This window comes from Hippocampus bargibanti, linkage group LG09, assembly GCF_051943395.1.
Source record: "Hippocampus bargibanti isolate YZ-2025 linkage group LG09, ASM5194339v1, whole genome shotgun sequence".
NCBI classification, from domain to species: Eukaryota; Metazoa; Chordata; class Actinopteri; order Syngnathiformes; family Syngnathidae; genus Hippocampus; species Hippocampus bargibanti.
The window spans coordinates 35,043-55,182 of record NC_142742.1 but is presented as its reverse complement, the minus strand read 5'-3'; the positions used below and the strand labels follow the sequence as shown (position 1 = coordinate 55,182).

Below are 20,140 nucleotides of genomic sequence, written 5' to 3'. Positions count from 1 at the left end.
TCAACTGAACTCTTCAACCAACGAAGACAAAACACCACTTCAACTTACTGTCAAATGACTTCATTTCATGGTATTTTTAGTCATCGTACTGCACTCATTGCATTTGGTCAACATATCAAAGACCACAGCGTTCATCCAAAGTTTACCATTTTGATCATTATTTATATTAGCCATATAATGATGGTGCATTTTGTTCAAATTACTTGTGTCATTTCCTCCGATTTGGACAGACTATTTTATCTATTTATGTCTACAATTGTAATTATGTTATATATATATATATATATATATATATATATATATATATATATATATATATATATATATATATATATATATATATATATATATATATCAATTCTTTCACAAATATGAAATCTGATTTTTTTTTTCTATGCTTGTCAATTTGTCATGATTGTTGTGATCCCAAAGGAGCGACATGTCTTATCCGCGGCCACGTGCACCACCTGACCTCGTTTTTACATCTTCTTCACGCCGGTTTTTGAATTTTTGATCACATTGAGCTGACAAGCACCCCCCCCCCCGTCCAATCCTCTCTGTCAGCTGATCACTTTCATCCGTCACCCCAGGGGTGCGTTTGATTGATTGACAGCAAACGGGAGAAGGAGAGGGGCTTGCTATCGCTAGCAGGAGGCGCAGCATGAAATGCATGATTTGCGCTCATCTTTTATTCCCTTTCATGCCTGGGAAATGATTAGCATGGCAAATACGGCGCGAGCCTTTGAGCGCTCGTTTGTCCACTCGTGGGTTCAATGCTTCATGGAAGCGTTTTATTGATTGATTGATTTTTTTTTAGTTGCCCCTTCGCTGCTGTGAAAGCTCAAGAACAAGCGCTAGCTCCTCAACTCTATCAAATAGTTCCACTGGGGCAATTGTTTTCCACTTGGCGATGCTCCATAGCCACGACTATACCACCTGTACTTCTGTCCCAATTTCTCAAAGTGGACGCAAGGAGTTTCTCCGCCGTTCTAATTTGCCCTTCGCTACCTGTACGCATACATTTGATAGCCCTGTCACGCCGTTGCACTTATGGTTGATGGCGGACAACTGCCGGATGGATTTTGTCGCCCCATTTCGTGCCATTGCTCTGTTTTTGTTGACCTCGCTTACCCGAATTACAGTGATGCGATTTGGACACCCGCGCCTCCAACCCAGCGAAATCTTTCTGCAAGCATTCACGCCGATTGGAAGTACTTCCAAAAACAGTCCATCAAATCTTTTGCTAGCGCACCGGTGTCCAAATCGAGGCCCGGGGGCCAAATCTGGCCCGCCACCTCATTTTATTCGGTCCACGAGAGAAAATCAAGCATCTCAAGTGTCACGATGCTAGCTAAAATCCCAACCAAAATGTCAAACTGTCGTACGTCAACCACAAAAACTCATGATTTTTGACTTCAAATACTAGTTCTTCATGAATTTGTTGTGCGCCAGGTATGTAATATGTGGAGGGGATTTAACATGCTAATGACTTGTCCCCGAGAGGAAATTGTAACTACAATCCAGGCCACAGCAAGAACCAAGTTTGACACCCTTTTGCTAGCATTCGCTAAATGCTAAATTGGAGGAAAAGCCTTTTATTTCCAGCCTGGCAAAAACCTGTTACGCTGACATGCTAACCGCTCCGCCGCAGAGCCACCTGTTGGATACCGTTCCAAATCGACACCCTACTCTTGTCCAAATTCCCGCTGACGCGGAGCGTCCAACCGGCTAAAAACGGCGAGCACTACTTGGTGTGTGGCCGCCACTTGAAACCCCCCCAACGCCGCCACGTCAACAAACGGACGGCGTCAAGGCGGGTCGGCCCACATGAAAGGCGTCAGTGTCGGCGCATTAGCGGTCCGCATCGCCTTATGGTCCCGCCCGCCCGCCCGCCTGCCGCAGCAGCGAGGCGCTAGGGTGGAATGGCGCTGAGCTAGCGACGTTTGCCAGTGTAAAAAAGAAAAGAAAAGTGGCAGTGTTAACACAACAGCGCCTCTCCGCCGGCGCACAATACGCGCTTGTGTGCTCCAGCCAAGACCGCTCGCTTGCTAACCTTTGTCGGCGTCTAGCGGACGGGGTTACTCCCAGGCTATGTACACAACTCGACGGGTATGGAAGAACAAAAAAAAAACACTGGGAGCTTGTTCAGTGTGAAATCGAAGAAGAAGCTTTCTGGGAAAAAGATGGCGCTCAAGTTGCTGAGTGGTTATTGCCGTTCGCATCGATTAGCATTGGCGCTACTTTTTCCATCAGGTACCACCAAAATAAATGTGATTTTTCCAGAGCTTTCCAAACATCCATCAAGCGCCACATTCCCGTTGTCTCGCCTCCGCGTGATTGACAGATCATCTCCTCAAAGCATCTTGATGAACACTTGAGCTGTCAATCACCACTTGACCCGCCCCCTCGTTTTTATCTTGCAGGTGGGCTGCGGGGACGCCATGCGAGCTGCGGGGGCCGCCTGAGCTGGCGCGGGGCCCCGCTTGCGTTCGCCTCGCCGGGATGGCGGCGACGGCGGCGCCAATTTGCCTGTGGCTGCCGTGCCTCCTGCTGCCCGTCTGCGCGGCGCCGCCCAGGCTACCCGTCGCCCAGCCCGCAGGTAGGACCCGCCTTCGCTTCCTGACTCGCTAAAGTGTGACGTCATGTGAGGATTTGTGGTTGCGGGGCCCGGGGAGGGCTTCATTTTACACCCGCGGCCGCATTTTTACAATAATAATCATTCATCTAAGCACCTTTCAAAACTCTCAAGGCAACCACTTTACAGTCACGGGATACGTTTCTCTGTGGGTGAGCAGCGGCAGCCGCATGCGCCAGCGTTCACTCAACCTGGAAGTAACTCAAATAGATTGAAAGCTAGCTAGCTAGTCAATTGATAGCCAATAGCTAGCCAGCCAGTTGGATAGCTATTTAGCTAATAGGCTAGCTAAATAGCCGGCCAGGGAGCTAGATAGCAAATGGATAGCTAGCGAGATAGCCAGCGAGATAGCCGGATCGCTAGATGAATAAATCAAGAAATATTCACACTAAAAGAGACGTCATGTGTTGTTGTTTTTATGCCCCCCCCTAGACCCCTATCTTGTTCTTTGGTGTCCGGGGGGGCAAGGGTCAAATTCCAAAGTAAACGCGGGACACGTTTGTTTTCATCCTCCGCAAATGCGGAGGAGTCGTCATTTTGTGCGAGGCTACAGCCAAAGTCTTTGTGCTGCTGCTAAGCTAGCTATTGAGCTCGCTACCTAGCTAGCACTTTATTTGCTGTCTATTTGCTCTCAGCTATCTAGCTGGCTAGCTAGTTATTAGCTATCTATGAGCTAGCTAGCTTTCTATCTATTTGAGTTATTCCGGGTTGAGTGAACGCTGGCGCTGCTCACCCACAAAAAAAACTTGTTGGGGTAGAAGGTGACGGAGTGGCTTTGACAAGCAGTCGCCAAGTTGCCGCCGTTCAAGGACGCCACGTCTGGCGGCGGCGACGGCGGACGCGTGACGTTGCGCCTCGCCTGCCAATGTGTGTGTGTCCTGTATTTACAGTAGCCCGTGCCCCCCCTACACCCCCCCATCATGATTTATGGAGGCTCCTCCACGCTGACGTCTCGAAGCAGCTCATTGAGCGCGCTCACTTTTGCCATTCCATGTCTGCCTGGGCGCCAGCGTGTGTGTGTGTGTGTGTGTGTGTGTGTGTGTGTGTGTGTGTGTGTGTGTGTGTGTGTGTGTGTGTGTGTGTGTGTGTGTGTGTGTGTGTGTGTGTGTGTGTGTGGTGGGTTAGTTCAATTACATTTATTATTATTATTATTATTAGCTAGATAAGTAGATATATCACCAGCTAGTTAGATCGCCAGCTAGCTCTTTAGCTTGCGAGCTAGATCGCTACCTAGATGGATGGATAGATATTCTGTCCAGTGTCCTTGTGAGTTTTGAAAGGCGCTTCTTTCTAAATGGAATGTGTTATTATTCTTGTCTGTGTGTGTCTTGTTGTTGTTGGACACAAGCTGCCATCTGTTTTCAACCAAAATGGAAGATATCTTGTATCTTCTGACTTATTTTTTCTCTGTGTGTGGGTGGGGGTCTACTCACAGTGTCTGCCAAATTAAATTTTGTTGTCCCTGGGGAGGATTTTTGTCCAATTTGTTTTGGATGGCAGAGAGGCACTGCCAGGCCAAGTTGACCAAACAACAACAACAAGATGGCTGACTTGATGTTGCCTTCTTGAAGCCTTTTTTCGTGATCAACATGGCGACCAGATCCCATGTTGATATGTCAGACTTGAGGGGGGGGGGGTTGAATGTTCCGAAACGTGTCAAGGAAAAGTCAAGTTGGAGCGTCTGGCGGTGAGACGGTTGAAATCCTTGCGGCCGATCGACGCGCACACGAGTGACGCCGGGGGGAAAGTTGGCACTGGGTGGAAGGGGGGCGAGAGGAAGCCAATTACACCACCAAAATAAAATTCCATGGGAATTTTCAAGAGCTGCAGGCGTGCTTTGTTTTGAAAAAAACAAAAAGAGGGTTGTGGTGGCCTTTTTTTTTTTTGCGGCGGTCTTCTTTCCAACCCCGAGCGGCTTCCATTACACTCTGCAGGCGGCACAAGGATTTATTATTTTTGCTCTCCTGGCAGAATAACACCACGACGGGGAGGGGAGGGTGCAAAGCGGGACGGTTTCGCTTTCAGCCAGCAAAGATGGCGACGGCCCCGTTTCCCCGATTCGGGACCAACCAGTCCATTTTGCTTGGCTGCCATCTTGAAACAAAACAAAAACATGCAAATGTTTGACTTTCAAAATGCACTGATACCTCGCTTTACCAGCGCTTTAGCTCACCAACTTTTCGCCTCACAAACATTAAATTTGCCAGAATATCATCTTGGCATACCAACTAGTTTTGGGCGGACGAACCAAATCACACAACGCCACGGTAGCTGCTGGACTAGTTTTTCCACACCCCCTCTGAGTGCAGATGTGGTTTGCTATCGAGTGGAGTACTTTTGCTCTTATAAGACCGAAAAAGACCCCACCGCTGGCCAGTGTTCAGCAGAACAGGACGCAAAAGAAAATGACGGTCGGTCGAGCAGAAGGAGACAATTGAGAAACATGAATGAGGTGTGTGTTTGTGTGACTTAGCATCCTAGTACGCTAAGTCAACCATTGCTACCTGATGCTAAGGGTGTTTCTGTATTGTCTAAGCAACGGTCTCAGGCAATAGAAGAGGTTGAAACACTTCTGTTGATTTGGATGAATGAAAAGCAGCTAGGAGGGGACAGTGTGAGTGAGGGTATTAACTTCACTCGGATATCATCAAGAAGCAACAACATCAATGACCATCACAAAGGTAAATAAAATGACTTTATTATAAAGTACTGTTTATTTCTTGAATTACCATACAATAGCACATTTATTATACATAAAATAAGGTCTATTTTGTGTAGTTTGAAGGCTTATTTAGTAGAAAATGATGTTTTATGGGGACCTGAGAACGGATTATTCTCATTTTTCATGGTTTCATATGGGAAATAAATGTTTGGCAGACAAACTTTTGTCCTTACACACACTTTCTGGGAACCAATGAAGTTCGTAAGCTGAGCTATCACCGTACGATGAAAGCAAAGTTACATATCACGAGAAGATCATCGTGAAAAACAAAACCTCACTGCAATTCTTCATTGAAGCTGAAAAATCCTGATTTGAAGCCCTACCCCCCCTCCTGTGGGCTTCAAACGTCAACCCGCATTTGGAACCCCAAACCCGCCTTGAAATGATTGCGATGTCATTTGGTCTTAAAACCTCGACGGTGAATTCAAACCTATTTGGAAGCACAGCCTGGAATTTGAACCCTCAACCTTGAGCCCCATTTTGTACCCTACTTAGAAAGGAGTCATTTGAAAAGAGCCGATTCAAAGCATTAGAACCGGCTTCAAACCCTAAGGTGAATATGGCTTCCGTCATTTGAAACAAAACCCAGAGATTTTAAAGCCCGAGACAAATTGAATGCCCTCATTTGAAGTCCCACTTTGAACTCACCCTCATTGAAAACCCTTGCCGCGATTTGAACCTTCATCCAATCTGGAAAGACCAATTGGAAACTCTGTCTCGATACTCGAACCCCCCCGCGCCCCCATTTCAAACCCTAACCCTGCCTTGAAAGCGGACTGTCAAATCCTCAAACTGGTTTGTAAGCTTCACCCCTTGAAACCGTAACCCAGACTCCAAACCCGTCGTCTTGTAAACTTTAACCTCAACGTCTCTGAAGCACAAAATCCAGTTAAAAACAACTGTTTTCAAAACCTGAACTTGGAACTCGGAACTTGACTAAAAACCCTCATCTGAAATTGTAAAACAGCTTTGTGAATCCAAAGCTAGCGCAGGGAGAGAGTCATTGTGTCCAAAAAGCAGATAAAATGCCGCTGTGAAAGGTTTTGATGGGTCGAGCAAGCGGCGGCTCCGGCGCAAACGCCTCTCAAAAGAGACTCTTTGCGAAGGCCCCACCGCAGACGACTCTCTGCGCAATTTCCTGCGGGCGACCTTGTGAATTCATCAAAGCGCCCGTTTGTCAACGCCGCTGTGATGCGAAAGGCCGGCGACCGGTCCCCATAGGTACGCCCTGGCCAGGCCTCCGGTCTGAATTTGAAACCTTGTCTCAAAGGAAGGCTACTTCAGACGCAAAATCGTGTTTTTTTTCAGACGCTAATAGACTTATTTTTTGTGGGTCTACCCGCGATAAACATGTCGACCAAATTTCATGTTGAATCATGAAATTGACTTTGAAAAGGTGTCGTCGTGCCAAATGTTGCTGTCTCTTCGGCCATTGGCTTCTTGGGACTTTTTTTTTGTTGGTCTGCACGTGAGAAGCGCACCTTCCAAATTTCATCTCGCTCGTAATACTTGTTTCCCATCAATTAATTATTCACCAACGGTGCACGCGGAAAATTCCTGTCTTTTCAGGCCAGATTTTTTGGTGTGTTTGCTCGTGACCAAATTTCATCCGGCTGAGTGAAAACGGAATGAAAGAGCTCACGAAATACTCTGTCAAAGGCTGACAATGAGCCCAAATATTCACTTTGGTCGAACACGGCAGACCTTGTGTGTCTTTGGGCTTCTCCAGACTTTTTTGTGGGTCTTCTCATGATACACTTGCCCACCAAATTTTGACCGTCGTTCCGCGGGGGAATTTTTGTTTCCTTTTTAAATGCAAGATGGCCGTCACTCAGACTCCCTGTGCGTCTCTTCGTGGTCAAACTTGGTGCACCAAATTTGAGTGAAGCGGTTTGGCAATGCGACCTCCCTCCAGAATAGAAGCGGCAATTTTTCTTCTCTTTCTTGTGCTCCGGCGGACAATCGCTCTTTGGTCCTGGCATCTTTCTTTGCCGCCCCCCAAAAAAACCATCGCGGTGCCAGCTAGTCAGGACGGCCCCGATGAAGCTCATTGTGCTGCCGTATTCACATCCGGCCAAAGCGCATTAAAGTGACATTAGGGCGGCTGGCTGAAAGAAGGGGGCTGCGCTCCTCCAGGATGTCCCCCCCCCCCCTTCCTTTGGCAACACCCCCTAATGAAAGTGGGGGGGATGCGCATCCTGTGTGAAGGTCACGTGACGGTTCCCGTTGCGTGCCAAACAAACGCTTGGCTTGGTAGCCTTTTCGCGCAGGAAGCGAAAAGAAGCCGATCGGCGGGAAAGCGGCGGGTGGGCGGGCGGGCGGGCGGAATTGCCAGCCGAGAAGCGCCAGCCGGCGTCTGGAATGCAGTGAGGCAAAGTCTCTTTGGATCTGACGCTTGGCACCGAAACAGGAACAAATTGACCTTTGGTTCAAATTGTCAAGATGTGACCAATTTTTTGGCCTGGTTCAGTTTTTGCAGGTTTGTGAGTAAAAACACACACCATTTTTGGGGTATCCAATTGGGGTTGCAGATCTGGATTAAGGTTGATTAGAAATAAGAATTTCAGGACAGGATTCAAATCTTGAACAAAGGCTTTCAAATTCGGATTCCAGTCGTTTGATTTCCAATCCCAAAAAAATGAGCATTTTATATTCCGATCTCAAATCGACCTTTGACCCCCAAAATGGGCGTTTTGCCAGTCCCGATAGCACTCCAACGTTGCAACGAGAAAAAGGCCAGTCCGTCCCGTCGCTGGGTCGCAGACGTAAACAAAAGGATCCCGTTGGACGTGCGCGATGGTTTGTGGCGGGTCCTGGAGCGGCCGCTAGCCCGCATCGTCGCGTCGCGTCCCCGGCAAGGACTTGACAAAGACCAATGTCCACATCTGGAATCCATTTTGCTTTTGGGAGCCATTGAGCGCCACTTCATGCTTCTGGAGCGGCTTGTAAAAATCACCTGCTTCAACCGCTTCGGGTCTTGATTGCTTTTTAATCGCCGACTCTCGACTCGGCCCGCTAGCTGTAATCGCCACCCGCGTTCCTGTTTATGTTCTGTTTGTTCAAGAACACGTTTAAATCTTTTCAATGATTATTTATTTCGATTGATTTATTTGACTCTATCACCTTGCTCTCTTTTGACAGCTTTTGGCATCGATTGGCGCGCTAAAGTTAGCACAATTTAGGTGGCGATAGCCAAAGCGCAAGCTCGCTTGCTATCTGTTGAAGCTCTGAAAATAATCATCCCGACAATAATCAATCATTCAACCTAAAACTATCGCATCGAATGAACTCCACTTCCTTCCGACGAGGTCTTAGCTGCCCAGCAAGATGCCTGATATCAAATCGACAAATGCTAAGTGCAATAGCTTTCTGGTTTTTGGTGTATTCATAATTTAATAATGAATAATTTCAAGATTGGGCTTTAAAATATGCAATTCGCCGGCCTTGATGAAGTTTTCAAGATGGCGTTCCGGTTTTCACAAATAAGCTTTTGAAAGAGAAATTCTGATGGAAAGCAGCCTGTTCAAAGATATGGACAAAAAAAATTGCATGTTTCATCATCTGCATAAAAAATTATGAAAAAATGTCCACGTTGATTCCTGAGGTCAAGTTTCTTCGTGTAACGTTTATTATTTGGGGCTGAAAATGTTTTTCTCCATCTGAGCTCTCGGTCGTGTCGCTGGCTCTGCCATATTTTTGCCGTGTCATTTATCAGGCTGGGGGCTGCGCAAAAAAAAATGTCATCAATCAAAAAAGGGGTCGATGAAGCGTCGCTGTGGTGGCTGAGCAACATTTTGCCTTTTCTTCTCCTTCACCACAAAAAGTCATCCAAGTGTCAGTTGCTGGCGAGTTGACGCAAAGGCACAAAATCAGGATTTTTTTTTTGTCGCTCCAGAAATGATTTGCGCTCGGAGAACCCTGGACATCCCCACCAAATTTAGATTGGGACATCGGGAAATGACTCATACGACCATAACAACAACAAAAAAACAAAATGGGGCATTTGCTGTGTTCTTTCGGGCACTGCTTCTCGAGACTTTTTTGTGGCTGCCAAAAATGTGATTTTGGGGAGGGGGGCATAAACAAATTACAGATTTGAACCCACGTGGCAGACTCCCTCTATTTTTTCAAGCATGATTTTTTTTGAACATCTACTCACCCAAAAAAATGATCTTCCAAATTTCCAATGGCAAGTCAAACTCACTTCAGGGGCTATTTTTGGATATATTTTTTTCACTAGGCTAGTTTGGACACCTTGAAATGACAAAGTTCCATAAAATGTCCACCAAAATTGCATACTTGCTTTTTTTTGGGGGGGGGCTGTCTTCTTGAGACTGTTTTTGTGGGTCCGCGCCTGATAGAAATGCCTGCCAAATATACAGTCCGTAGAAGGGCCTCTAAATGGCATACTTGCTCTTTTTTCTGTCTTGTGAATTGTTCTTATTTTTTTTTGTGGGTGCAGTCATTTGGTGCCTCCCAAATGTCATCTTCCTCAACGGAGCTGGCTTGCCGCTTTGCCTTGCGGCTCCCTCGGTGAGCTGGATGGCCCCCTGCATAAAGAGCCTCTTTCTTGGCCGTTTGGATAAAGAAAGCTCTTGACGCGCAGGAAAGACGGCGGGCGGCGGTTGCGAGCGCCGCACCTCAATCAGACGCCTGAAATTATCGTCAAGGGCTATTTAGTCGCGGGCTGCGTGGCGCCGGACGCCCTCTTGATTTATACACTCGCCACCTTATACGCACACTTGTAAAAAAAAAGCCTTGGTGAAACAGAAGCTTTTCACCCATCTTACGGGCCGTGTGTGACTGCGTTTTTTTGTTTGTTTTTGTGGCACACGGATATTTTCCTGAAATTCATCTGGCGTGACGTCTGGAAAAAAAAGGTTGCGGGTGGTGACGTTTTGATGAACATGAATTTTTAGCTAACGCGTCGATCACGAGTTGGACCCAGAAAATCATTTCAAGTAGCCATTTTGTGAGACCAAAATGGCTACTTGAAATGATTTTGTGGCCCGCCACAAGTCGACCCGCGGGGGTCCTTGTAAGACAAAATCCTCCAAATTTCAACCAGGTGTACTCCACGGGTGTGGAAGGGAATGAATTTTTCTCATTGTTTCAACCCCAAAAAAATGACAGTAAGTTGAAACGCTTGCTAATATCTTTGAGTGTCAAAGGCGCCGCAAAGATTACAGCAAGTGCGTAACCTAACCATCCCCCCTCCCCCTCTAGTCCCCCCGACATTTGAAGACATATGTTCTCATTTGCCTTCGCGGAGGTCAGCGCAAATACGCCAAGTCAGTGAGCCATTCATTCATTCGTTGGGCTGCCGCTCGCAACGCCGGCGTGTTTTCCTTTTCCTCAATGGGCCTTTTTGTTTTGAATGAAGAAGAAAAAAAAAAAAGAACAAGTTGTTTGTTGCAGCAAACGTTTTTGACCTCGCTTGGCGTCACTTGTCATTTTATCGTGGCAAAATGTGGCCGGCCGGGACCACTTTAAATATCGCCAGGCTAATGTGTCTTTTTGCCGCAGCCCGTCGAGGCGGAATTTGTTACTGAAATGTGCGGGTGTACATTGGATGATGACCTCCCCGTGGGAAGTAGCGCAGGTCATGGAATTTCCAAGAGCTGAGATAAATTTGAGGAACCTTCCACCGCAGCCCGTCGAGGCATCATTCGCTGTCGTAAACGGGTAGGCACTCTTGAAAGGCGTAAGGAAATCCCGCCCCCGCAGTCCACTTCTGTCAACGTGTGAGAGCGGTCCAGCCAATGAAAACAAAACATTTCCATGATTTGAATTGCACCTCTACCGCAGCCCGTCGAGGCGTCGTCATACTTTGCTGTGATTATCTTTGTTCCAAAGTCTGATTGCACGTGGCCCGATGCGATCAATTCGGCACCCTCGCGCCGTCTGACCAAGAAAAACATCCGCTTCCAAAATCTTCTACCGCAACCCGTTTGTGCATTCCCATTGACCCAAATCTACTGCAGCTTCATGATTTGCATATTGACCTGTCCAAGTCATCCATCGAATCGCATCGCCTGGAAATGTTAATTTGGCGCCCGATTTTGCCGGCTCCTTTTTTTTCTCCTTTTTTCTCCTGCAACCCATCTAGGCGGAAGAACAAATTGCTTCAAATGAATCACCGCTGTGAGCTCTCTCGTCTGTTGTTTAGCACTTGGCGTTTGGTGCGCGTCGGCCCTCCCTCCCAGAGCCGCCTCCGCCTCTTCCCGTCGGGTCACCGGTGGGCGTGTCGGGCCGCCATTTATCACACGCCTCCTTCGCCCTTTCCCAGGGCGCCGACGCATCCGCGCGCAAACGCTCGCGCCATTGTCGCTTAGCAAGCTGATGGGTGTGAATGTGGGGACGGGGGGCGTTTATGGGGGTCACAACATTCCCCTTGAATGGTTATCACGGAAACGGCGCGAAGCGACGGGTCTGATTTAAAGGGTGGCGGCGGCGGCGTGTTGGTTTTTCTCTGCTTACCTCGTGCAAACATTGAGCTTGACACCCGTTGAATGCCACCTTTGCCTTTTTGGCATTTTGCAGGGTTGTTTTTTGTCCAAGTTGTTTTTGGGTATGACATGTGGAAAGCGTCTCAGCCGATCAGATGTCTGTTGACGCGTCAAACAGCCAAATTGATTGATTGATTGTCGATTGGCAGACGGCGTCTCCGGCGAGTGGGACTTTGTCCTGGGCTTGGGCGACACCCTGGAAATGGCGTGCGACCCCTCAGAGGACTGGTCCCGGCCCGCCGTTTGGTTGAAGGACGGCGGGGTGCTGGTTCCGGGCCAGCGGACGCGACCCGGACCCAGGACGCTGCGGATCGTCAACGTGACGTACGCCGATTCGGGGGTGTACGCCTGCCGACTGGCCCGAAACAACAAACTGCTCAGCAACTACACCATCAGGGTGACAGGTAGGGACTGATTTCAACCGCCGCCCGTCGAGGCAGCAAAGCGGTCGCTTTCTCTCAAAAGTCCACGGAGGCAATTCCTCACCATGGCCGTCCTCATAGCGCTAGGCTAAGCTGGAAACCAGCCTGAGTTGTGCCGCCACCCGTCTAGGCAGGACCACAATAGGAAACGCTGTGATGTACAGCACGTTAAGTTTCATTTTTTGCTAACTAATGTACAGTTACGAAAACACCACCTTAGCTCTTTCATGTCCAAATAGTCAAAGTCAAACTTCTTTCACTGCCATTTTAATTTTTCTCGCGGCGGGTGCCGATAAAGTGCCGGTCAGACCTCTGGCAATATTTTTGGGCAGCATTTTCCTTTTTGTCCATGTTAGCGCTTTGTTACAGCTTCAGCTCTTATTAAAGCGCTATATGAATCAATAGGTATGTGTTGTGTTTTGTACATTTCAAGCTCAGCTAACTCCAGACACATATCACTTAGGAATGAACTCTTTTTTGGGGGGGGATGAAATAAGAGAGTCGAAATTGAATGTTTACGTAGTCCTAAAAGTCAATTTTCTGTGTTTCCTGGAATTGGAGTGACAATGACAAACAAACCCTGGCACCGGCTACATGTTGCTGGAAATGACATGCCAGGCAACTTTAGCATACCCGTTGAGGCACTTTTGGATTCATTTGAAAGCTGTTAGCTGGAAATATTTCATTGTTGCCAACAGTTGGCGTGGCAAAAAAAAATGGACGTGCACAGAAATGCCCCACCCCTTTCTTGCCCCGCCCCTTTTTTAAAGTTTTTTTTTTTATTATTCCACAGACGAATGACTTCTAATTTTGTGTCAAAAATTAGCAAATTAGCAATTGCACTAAATTGTCCTAATTTGAGTGACACTGTTTGTCTTCAAGGGACTTTTTGGTGGGTCTCCTCATGATTGACATGCCAAGCAAATTTCACATTGATCAGTGGAACTGACGAGATGGGCAGGATTTCCAAAAATATCAGAGGAAAATGAAAGAAAAAAAATCATTTTGATCATTTGCGAGTCGCTTTCTCACTCGCTCGCCCCGTCCACCTTTTTCTTTTTTTTTTTCAGCGGCCAGTCAAGTGGGACTTTGTAGCGCGCGCAGGCCGTTTCCTGTCCCCGCCCGACTAGCGCACGCGACACCCCCCGCCCGCCGTCGTCCCCTTTCCAGGCAGCTCGTCGAACACACGCCAGCACGCTCGTGTTTTCCCTTTCCGATATTTGAGCAACGTTCAAGATGTGCGGCGTCCGTGTCACCGACTTTAGCGCCCCGGAGAGCGCTAAAGTGGCTAAAGTGGACTCTTTGCACGGTCCACCGACGGCCCCGCGGGAGCTCAACAAAAAAACGAGGGGGTGCCGGGGTCAAAATGATGCTAGGCAGCTACCATGACGTGTAGCAGATGTCAACAAATAATAATAATAATAATAATAATAATAATACATTTCATTTCTTAGCGCCTTTCAAAACTCTCAAGGTCAAAGATAGCAACTCGAGAGCTAGCTAGATAAAGGCAAATCCAATCCAATCCAATCCAAATAGATAGCTAGCTAAATAGCTAATAGATAGCACCATGAGCCGGCGTTCACTCAACCTAGAATAACTGAAATAGATAGAAAGTTAGCTCGCTAACGAATAGATAATTAATAGCTAGCTAATAGATGGCAAATAGATAGCAATGAATTCAAATGAAGTTTGATATTTTCTGTCATTTTGTCTGATGCAAAGACAAATTATTTATGTATGTAAGTATTTATTTATTTATTGGATGTATTTATTTCTTGCTGTTTATTTTTAGATGCTCTGTCGTCCGGTGATGATGAAGATGACGATGAAGATCCCGAAGATGCAGGTAATGGCAATGGTGAATTCCCATTTTTTTCTCTCTCACTCTTATATCTAATATTTTCATTTGATTAGTCGTCATTTTTGTGCGTGAAACATATGGAGTGACGTATTTTTTTCATGCCTATTTTGTCATTTTTGACATTTTTGTCAGCGTCACAAACCAGAACGGTCAATGACAATATTAATGAGCGATGAAATATTTTTGTTGCAAAAAAAAGTTCAAATACAGTGATACCTCCGCTTACGAACTGAATTAGTTCACACAAAGTATGTGGAAGGCGAAAAGTGTCTTCCAAACATTCATTTCCCATAGGAAACCATAAAAATGAAAAAATCCGTTCCCAGGTCCCCATAAAACATCATTTTCTACAAAATAAGCCCAAAAACTACACAAAATGCACATTATTTCATGTATAATAAATGTGCTATTGGATTTGCCTTTTGTCCATGTTAGCACTTTGCTCCAGCTACAGTTGTAAAAGTGTAAAACAACCTTCATCTTGGCCGCTAAATCCACCTCATGACACGACCGGACCGACCGGACCGACCGGGTCGGGGATTAGCCTCCAAAAGCGCAAACTTGACGTGCGCTAAGCCAGCGCTAATTGCTCAGACCCCAACATGTGACTCCAAAGCCAAAGTCCAAGAGAGACCAGGCCACGGGAAAATCCCAAACTTGCATTCACCTCGACGCCAGTTTTGTGTCGGAACGTCAAATGAAGATTCGGACAAAAAATAGCGGCACTGCCCATCTTTAGCGTGTGAAACGCGTTTTGGCGAGGAATGTTGGCGTCAACCCGCTGACACAAAGTCGCACCAGGATGAAGTCCGCCATGAAGCTGTCGGCCCGGTTGAAATATTTGCCCTTTGGAATGTAGCATGGGTGTGCCTACGCGCGGGTACGCGCGGGTGTGCGTGCACAGGAATGTGAAAAGAGGCTAATCTGTGGCGTGTCCCCGACTCTTGTTTATGCTGGCAGCCAAGCGCAGCGCCAGCGACGCTACACTACGCTACGCTAACCCGCCCGCCGGCTGCCATTCTTCAGCGGTGCACCTTCAAAGGGCCAAATCGCCACTTGGCCTCGGCCTCCACGTGCACGCGCGTGTGCGCGGCGGGCGTCGGCGAGGACAAATTACACTTATTAAACAATTACCCTCCGCCGCGCGGCCCCCTTTTAGCCGCGCGGTCGCCGCTTGGCGTGGCGACTTGCACGCTTGCCGCTAATTGCTGTTTGATGTCATGATTGGGGATAGTTTCTGTTTACTCTCGACAACAATGACAACCATCGCACAAATGCCACCCTGCTAACCACCCAAAGCTAAACTTTGGCAAAGTGTCACACTGTCTCTTCTTGAAGATTCAAACAAAAGTTGGTTGGCGCACCTCCTCACAAGCCACACACTCCCTTGCAATATCGGGGTGCAGTTGGCGCACCCCCCTCCCCTATGCCTCATATACTTTGGAAAAAAAACAAAAAATGGTTGATACGTGAATCAAATGAACATCATCAATAAATCAAGGATAAATAAATAAATTCATCAATAAGTAGATATGTACATAAATACACAACTAAAATAAATACATTGAAAAAAATGGTAGATGGGTAAATAAATAAATAAAACAAAATAAATAAATACATAAAGCAAAATACATCAATTGAAAAAAGCGGTACACAGATAAATAACTAAAATGAACAAAATAAATAAATCAAGGATAAATACACAAATAAAATACATGGAAAGAATGGTAGATGGATAAATAAATACATAGATACATACATACATAAATTGAAAAAAAGCAGTCGACAGATAAATAAATTAAAGGAACAAAATAAATAAATACATAAATAAAGCAAATTAAATAAATGGGAAAAAACAGCAGATAGATAAATAAGCATCCAAAACCAAATAAATGAATCAAAGAAAAGAAATAACTTTTTCCAAATTCAGTTTTCAGGGTCTTCACCCTTCAGGGTCCAACAACCTTAAACCTGCCATAAGAGTTGGCGCACCTCTTCTTCTTGCCCGATCGATGACCTCCGCCAAAATCTGTTCCCATTCAGCCAAGCCGTTGAGGCGCCTTCTGCCTCGAAAATATCATTTGTCACATTTTCCCCATAATTTCTCGGCCACGCAGCCATTTTGAGCAGCGTGGCGCACCCCTGCGCACACCCTGCAAATAGAAACGCTGCATTTTTGGGGGGAAAGCCACACACTCCCCGGCAAAATGACATGAGCTTTTGAAATCAGGCTTCCCTTTGGATGGATGGATGGATGGATGGATGGATGGTGGGGGTGCGCCAATTGTCAGAAAGTTTACTGCCCCCCCCCCCCACCGCTCCAAATCCCACCATCCTTCCACACACCCGGATGAGCAGCCGCCATTTGAATGTCACTCTGTCCGGCTCAAACGCGCACAGAAACTTCACCCCGTGTCTAATTGGCCGGATGGTATTTCCTCAGCGCGGGTGGGGGCGGGGGGGCGAGCTTTAGGGGGGCTTTCTGCGCACCCCACCGGGAGGGACGCCGAAAACCCCGGACGGCACTGGCTTGCGGCTCCTCATCACGTCCACCTGTTGGGGAGCGGGTGGGGGGGGTAACGAACCCGGGAGGAAATCCCAGCGGCCGACTAAAAATACAACCCCCCCCCCCCCCCCCCGACCCCCAAACACGGGAATACAGGAAGTTCATGAAGTTGTTTTGCTCGTTGTGTTTGTTGTATTTATTTATTTTGTTTAGTCTATTTATTTATTTATTTTGTTTTGTCTGTTTATTTATTCATCGAGGTACCGTTTTTTTCAATTCATTTGTTTTGCTTTATTTATTTAGAACCTTTTAGCTATATATTTATTTCTTTATTGATTTATCTGCCGACTGTTTTTTCCAATGTATTTGTTGATTTAGTGTATTTATTTCATTTTATTTATTTATCGATCTCCTGTTTATTTCAGTGTATTTATTTCATTTTATGTGTGGATGTATTTATTTATTCATTTATTTCTTTATTTGTTTGTTTATTCTTCATTTGTGGTATTGGATTGGATTGGATTTGCCTTTATTAGTCTCACAGTGGAGAAATTCTATTCATTCTATTTATCTGCTCACCCACAGAAATACTGATCCAGTGACTGTAAAGTGACCTTGAGAGTTTTGAAAGGCACTTACAAATGAAATGTATTATTATTATTATTATTCTTCCTTGACTGTAAGACAGTAGTGAGGTGTGCTGTCGCTGTGACGGAGGAATTCATGGTGGAGGTGGGACTCCACCAGGGGTCAGCTCTGAGCCCCTTCTTGTTTTGCTATGGTGACGGACAGGCTGACAGACGATGTTAGGCAAGAATCTTCTTGGACCGTGATGTTTGCAGATGACATTGCGATCTGTAGCGAGAACGAGGAACAGGTGGCGGAGAAACTAGAGACTGGAAATATGCCCTGGAAAGGAGAGGAATGAAGATCAGTCGCAGCAAGACGGAATATGTGTGTGTGAATGAGAGGGATCCAAGTGCAAGAGTGATGCTACAGGGAGAAGAGATAAAGAAGGTGGAGGATTTTAAGTACTTGGGGTCAACTGTCCAGAGCAATGGAGAGTGTGGAAAAGAGGTGAAGAAGCGTGTCCAGGCAACTGGAGCGGCTGGAGAAAAATGTCAGGTGTGATGTGTGATAGAAGGCTTTCAGCTAGGATGAAAGGAAAAGTGTATAAAACCGTGGTCATGATGTTTGACTGGAGACGGTGCCACTGAAGAAAAGACAGGAAGCAGAGCTGGAGGTAGCAGAGCTGAAGATGTTGAGGTTTTCTTTGGGAGTGACCAGGTTGGATAGGATCAGGAATGAGTATATTCGAGGGACAACTCATATGAGAGGCTTTGGACAGAAAGTCAGAGAGGCCAGACTGACATGGTTTGGACATGTCCAGAGGAGAGAGAGTGACTGTATCGGGAGAAGGATGCTGAGCCTTGAACTGCCAGGCAGGAGACCGAGAGGAAGACCCAAGAGGAGCTTTATGGATGTGGTCAAAGAGGACATGAAGGTAGCTGGTGTGAGAGAAGAGGATGCACAAAACCGGCTTAGATGGAGGACACTGATTGGCTGTGGCGACCGCTGAAGGGAAAAGCCCAAAGGAAAAGAAGAAGAAGATGATCATTCTTGCTGTTATCTGCTTTGGCCTTTGTGCCGTGGTCTTGGCGTTGGCTGTCCACCTTGGCCGCTTTGCATTGTGGCATTTGGTGTGGGCTTTGCATCCTTGCTGTGTGCGCGTGTCCTTCTCGTCTCTTTGGCCTCAAGCCGGCCTGCTTTCAAGTTCCAAGCGCTCACAGCGTCAAGGAAAAGTCTCTCCAATGGCGTTCGAGGCCAGAACGCTGGAAGACGAGCAACAAGTAAGCTGGCTGTGTTTTGCCTGCTGGGGGGGTTCGGAATCCGTAACAGAGGCTGGATTGTGCCGTTTTTGGGTGAAAACAGCATGATGGCTGACAGCGGATTTTTGCATGCAGGACCACACATGGAGAGCCCATAAAAGGTGCATGCGCGGGTGTTGTGGTGCGGTTGGCGGCGACGCCAAAAAAGCAGAAGGCGGCGTCGGGGGCATCTCCTCGGCCCACCAGACGAGGAAATCATCAAATCCAGCAGCTAATTCTCCCCTATGAAGGTGCAACCCAAGCGTTGCCACGCCTCGGCCTCCAGTAGTGCTATGTCTGAATCACTCCACAGCTACGAGTGAGGTGTGATATTACTCCACATCCACTAGAGGGTGCCCAGGAAATAACTTGTGATACCTCAGATTACGAACGCTTTAGCTCACCAACTTTTCGCCTTACGAACATTAAATTCGCAAGCATATAGTTTATAACAGGGGTGTCAAAGTCATTTTTTGCCGCGGGCCACATTGTAGTTATGGTTTCCTCTCTAGGGCCGTTATGAATTTGGGGAACCCATTAGAATGTTTCAAATATTACATATAGAGCACACAGCAAATTAATGAATAACTCGTTTTCAAATCTGAAGTCAAGAAGAATGACTTTTATTGTGGTTGACATCCAAAAATCTGAAATTTTGGCTCCGATTTTAGCAATCATCATGGAATTTAACAAGTCTGATTTGCTTTCGCAGGCCGAAAAAAAATGATGCGGCGGGCCGGATTTGGCCCGCGGGCCTTGACTTTGACACCTGTGGTTTATAATAATAATAATTATTATTATTATTATTTGTTTGTGTGACTTTGCGTCCCAGTACCATTACGCTAAGTCAACCATGGCTATGTGTGGCTTAGGGTATTTCTGTCTCAGGAACTGTCTCAGGAAAATAGAAGAGGTTGAAAAACTTCTGTTCATTTGGATGAACAAAAAGCAGCTAGCAGGGAACAGTGTGAGTGAGGGTATTATCGCCGAGAAAGCACGGCAACTTCACTCGGATATCATCAAGAAGCAACTACATCAACCACCACCACAAAGGTCAATAAAACCACGTAATTGTATCGTACAGTTTATTTCTTTCATTACAATACAATAGCACATTTATTATACATAAAATAAGGTTTATTTTGTGTAGTTTTAAGGCTTATTTAGGAGAAAATGATGTTTTATTTGGACCTGGGAACGGATTATTCTCATTTTAATGGTTTCCTATGGAAAATAAATGTTTGGAAACTTGAACTTTTGGCCTTACACACACTTTCTGTGAGCCAATTAATTATTATTATTATTATTATTGTCTGTATATGATTTTATTTCAATCTCGCTCTCTCTCTCTCTCTCCGTCTATATTTGAATGCAAATGTGGGCTTTGCACCTTCTTGCTCTGAAAGAAAAAGGAAAAAAAAAGTCGGCTACGGCCTGCTGCTGGACGCTCAAGATTTAAACACGCGCGCGCGCACGCACACATTGATATGCAAATGAGGTCCTCTGGGTCCTTCTGCTGCTTGTAGAAAAGTAAAAGAGACATGTGATGAGCGCTCAAGCGCCTCCTTGGCTTTTGTTGCTCTGGAGATGAGGGGGGCAAACTGTCACCATGGT

The 20,140-nt window shown here is 46.4% G+C and overlaps 1 protein-coding gene across 4 annotated transcripts in view; it reads left to right on the top strand.

The window, feature by feature from the left end:
* Window positions 1-20,140, top strand: part of fgfr3 (fibroblast growth factor receptor 3) — a 44,276-nt gene that overhangs the window by 791 nt on the left and 23,345 nt on the right. For 3 of the 4 annotated variants that reach the window (XM_089003613.1, XM_089003612.1, XM_089003611.1), the window contains exons 2-4: window positions 2,424-2,599; window positions 12,016-12,270; window positions 14,084-14,149. In XM_089003613.1, the coding sequence (XP_088859739.1) occupies window positions 2,424-2,599; window positions 12,016-12,270; window positions 14,084-14,149 (497 nt within the window). The remainder of the gene's footprint in view (window positions 1-2,423; window positions 2,600-12,015; window positions 12,271-14,083; window positions 14,150-20,140) is intronic. The other variant, XM_089003614.1, reaches the window with a different exon arrangement.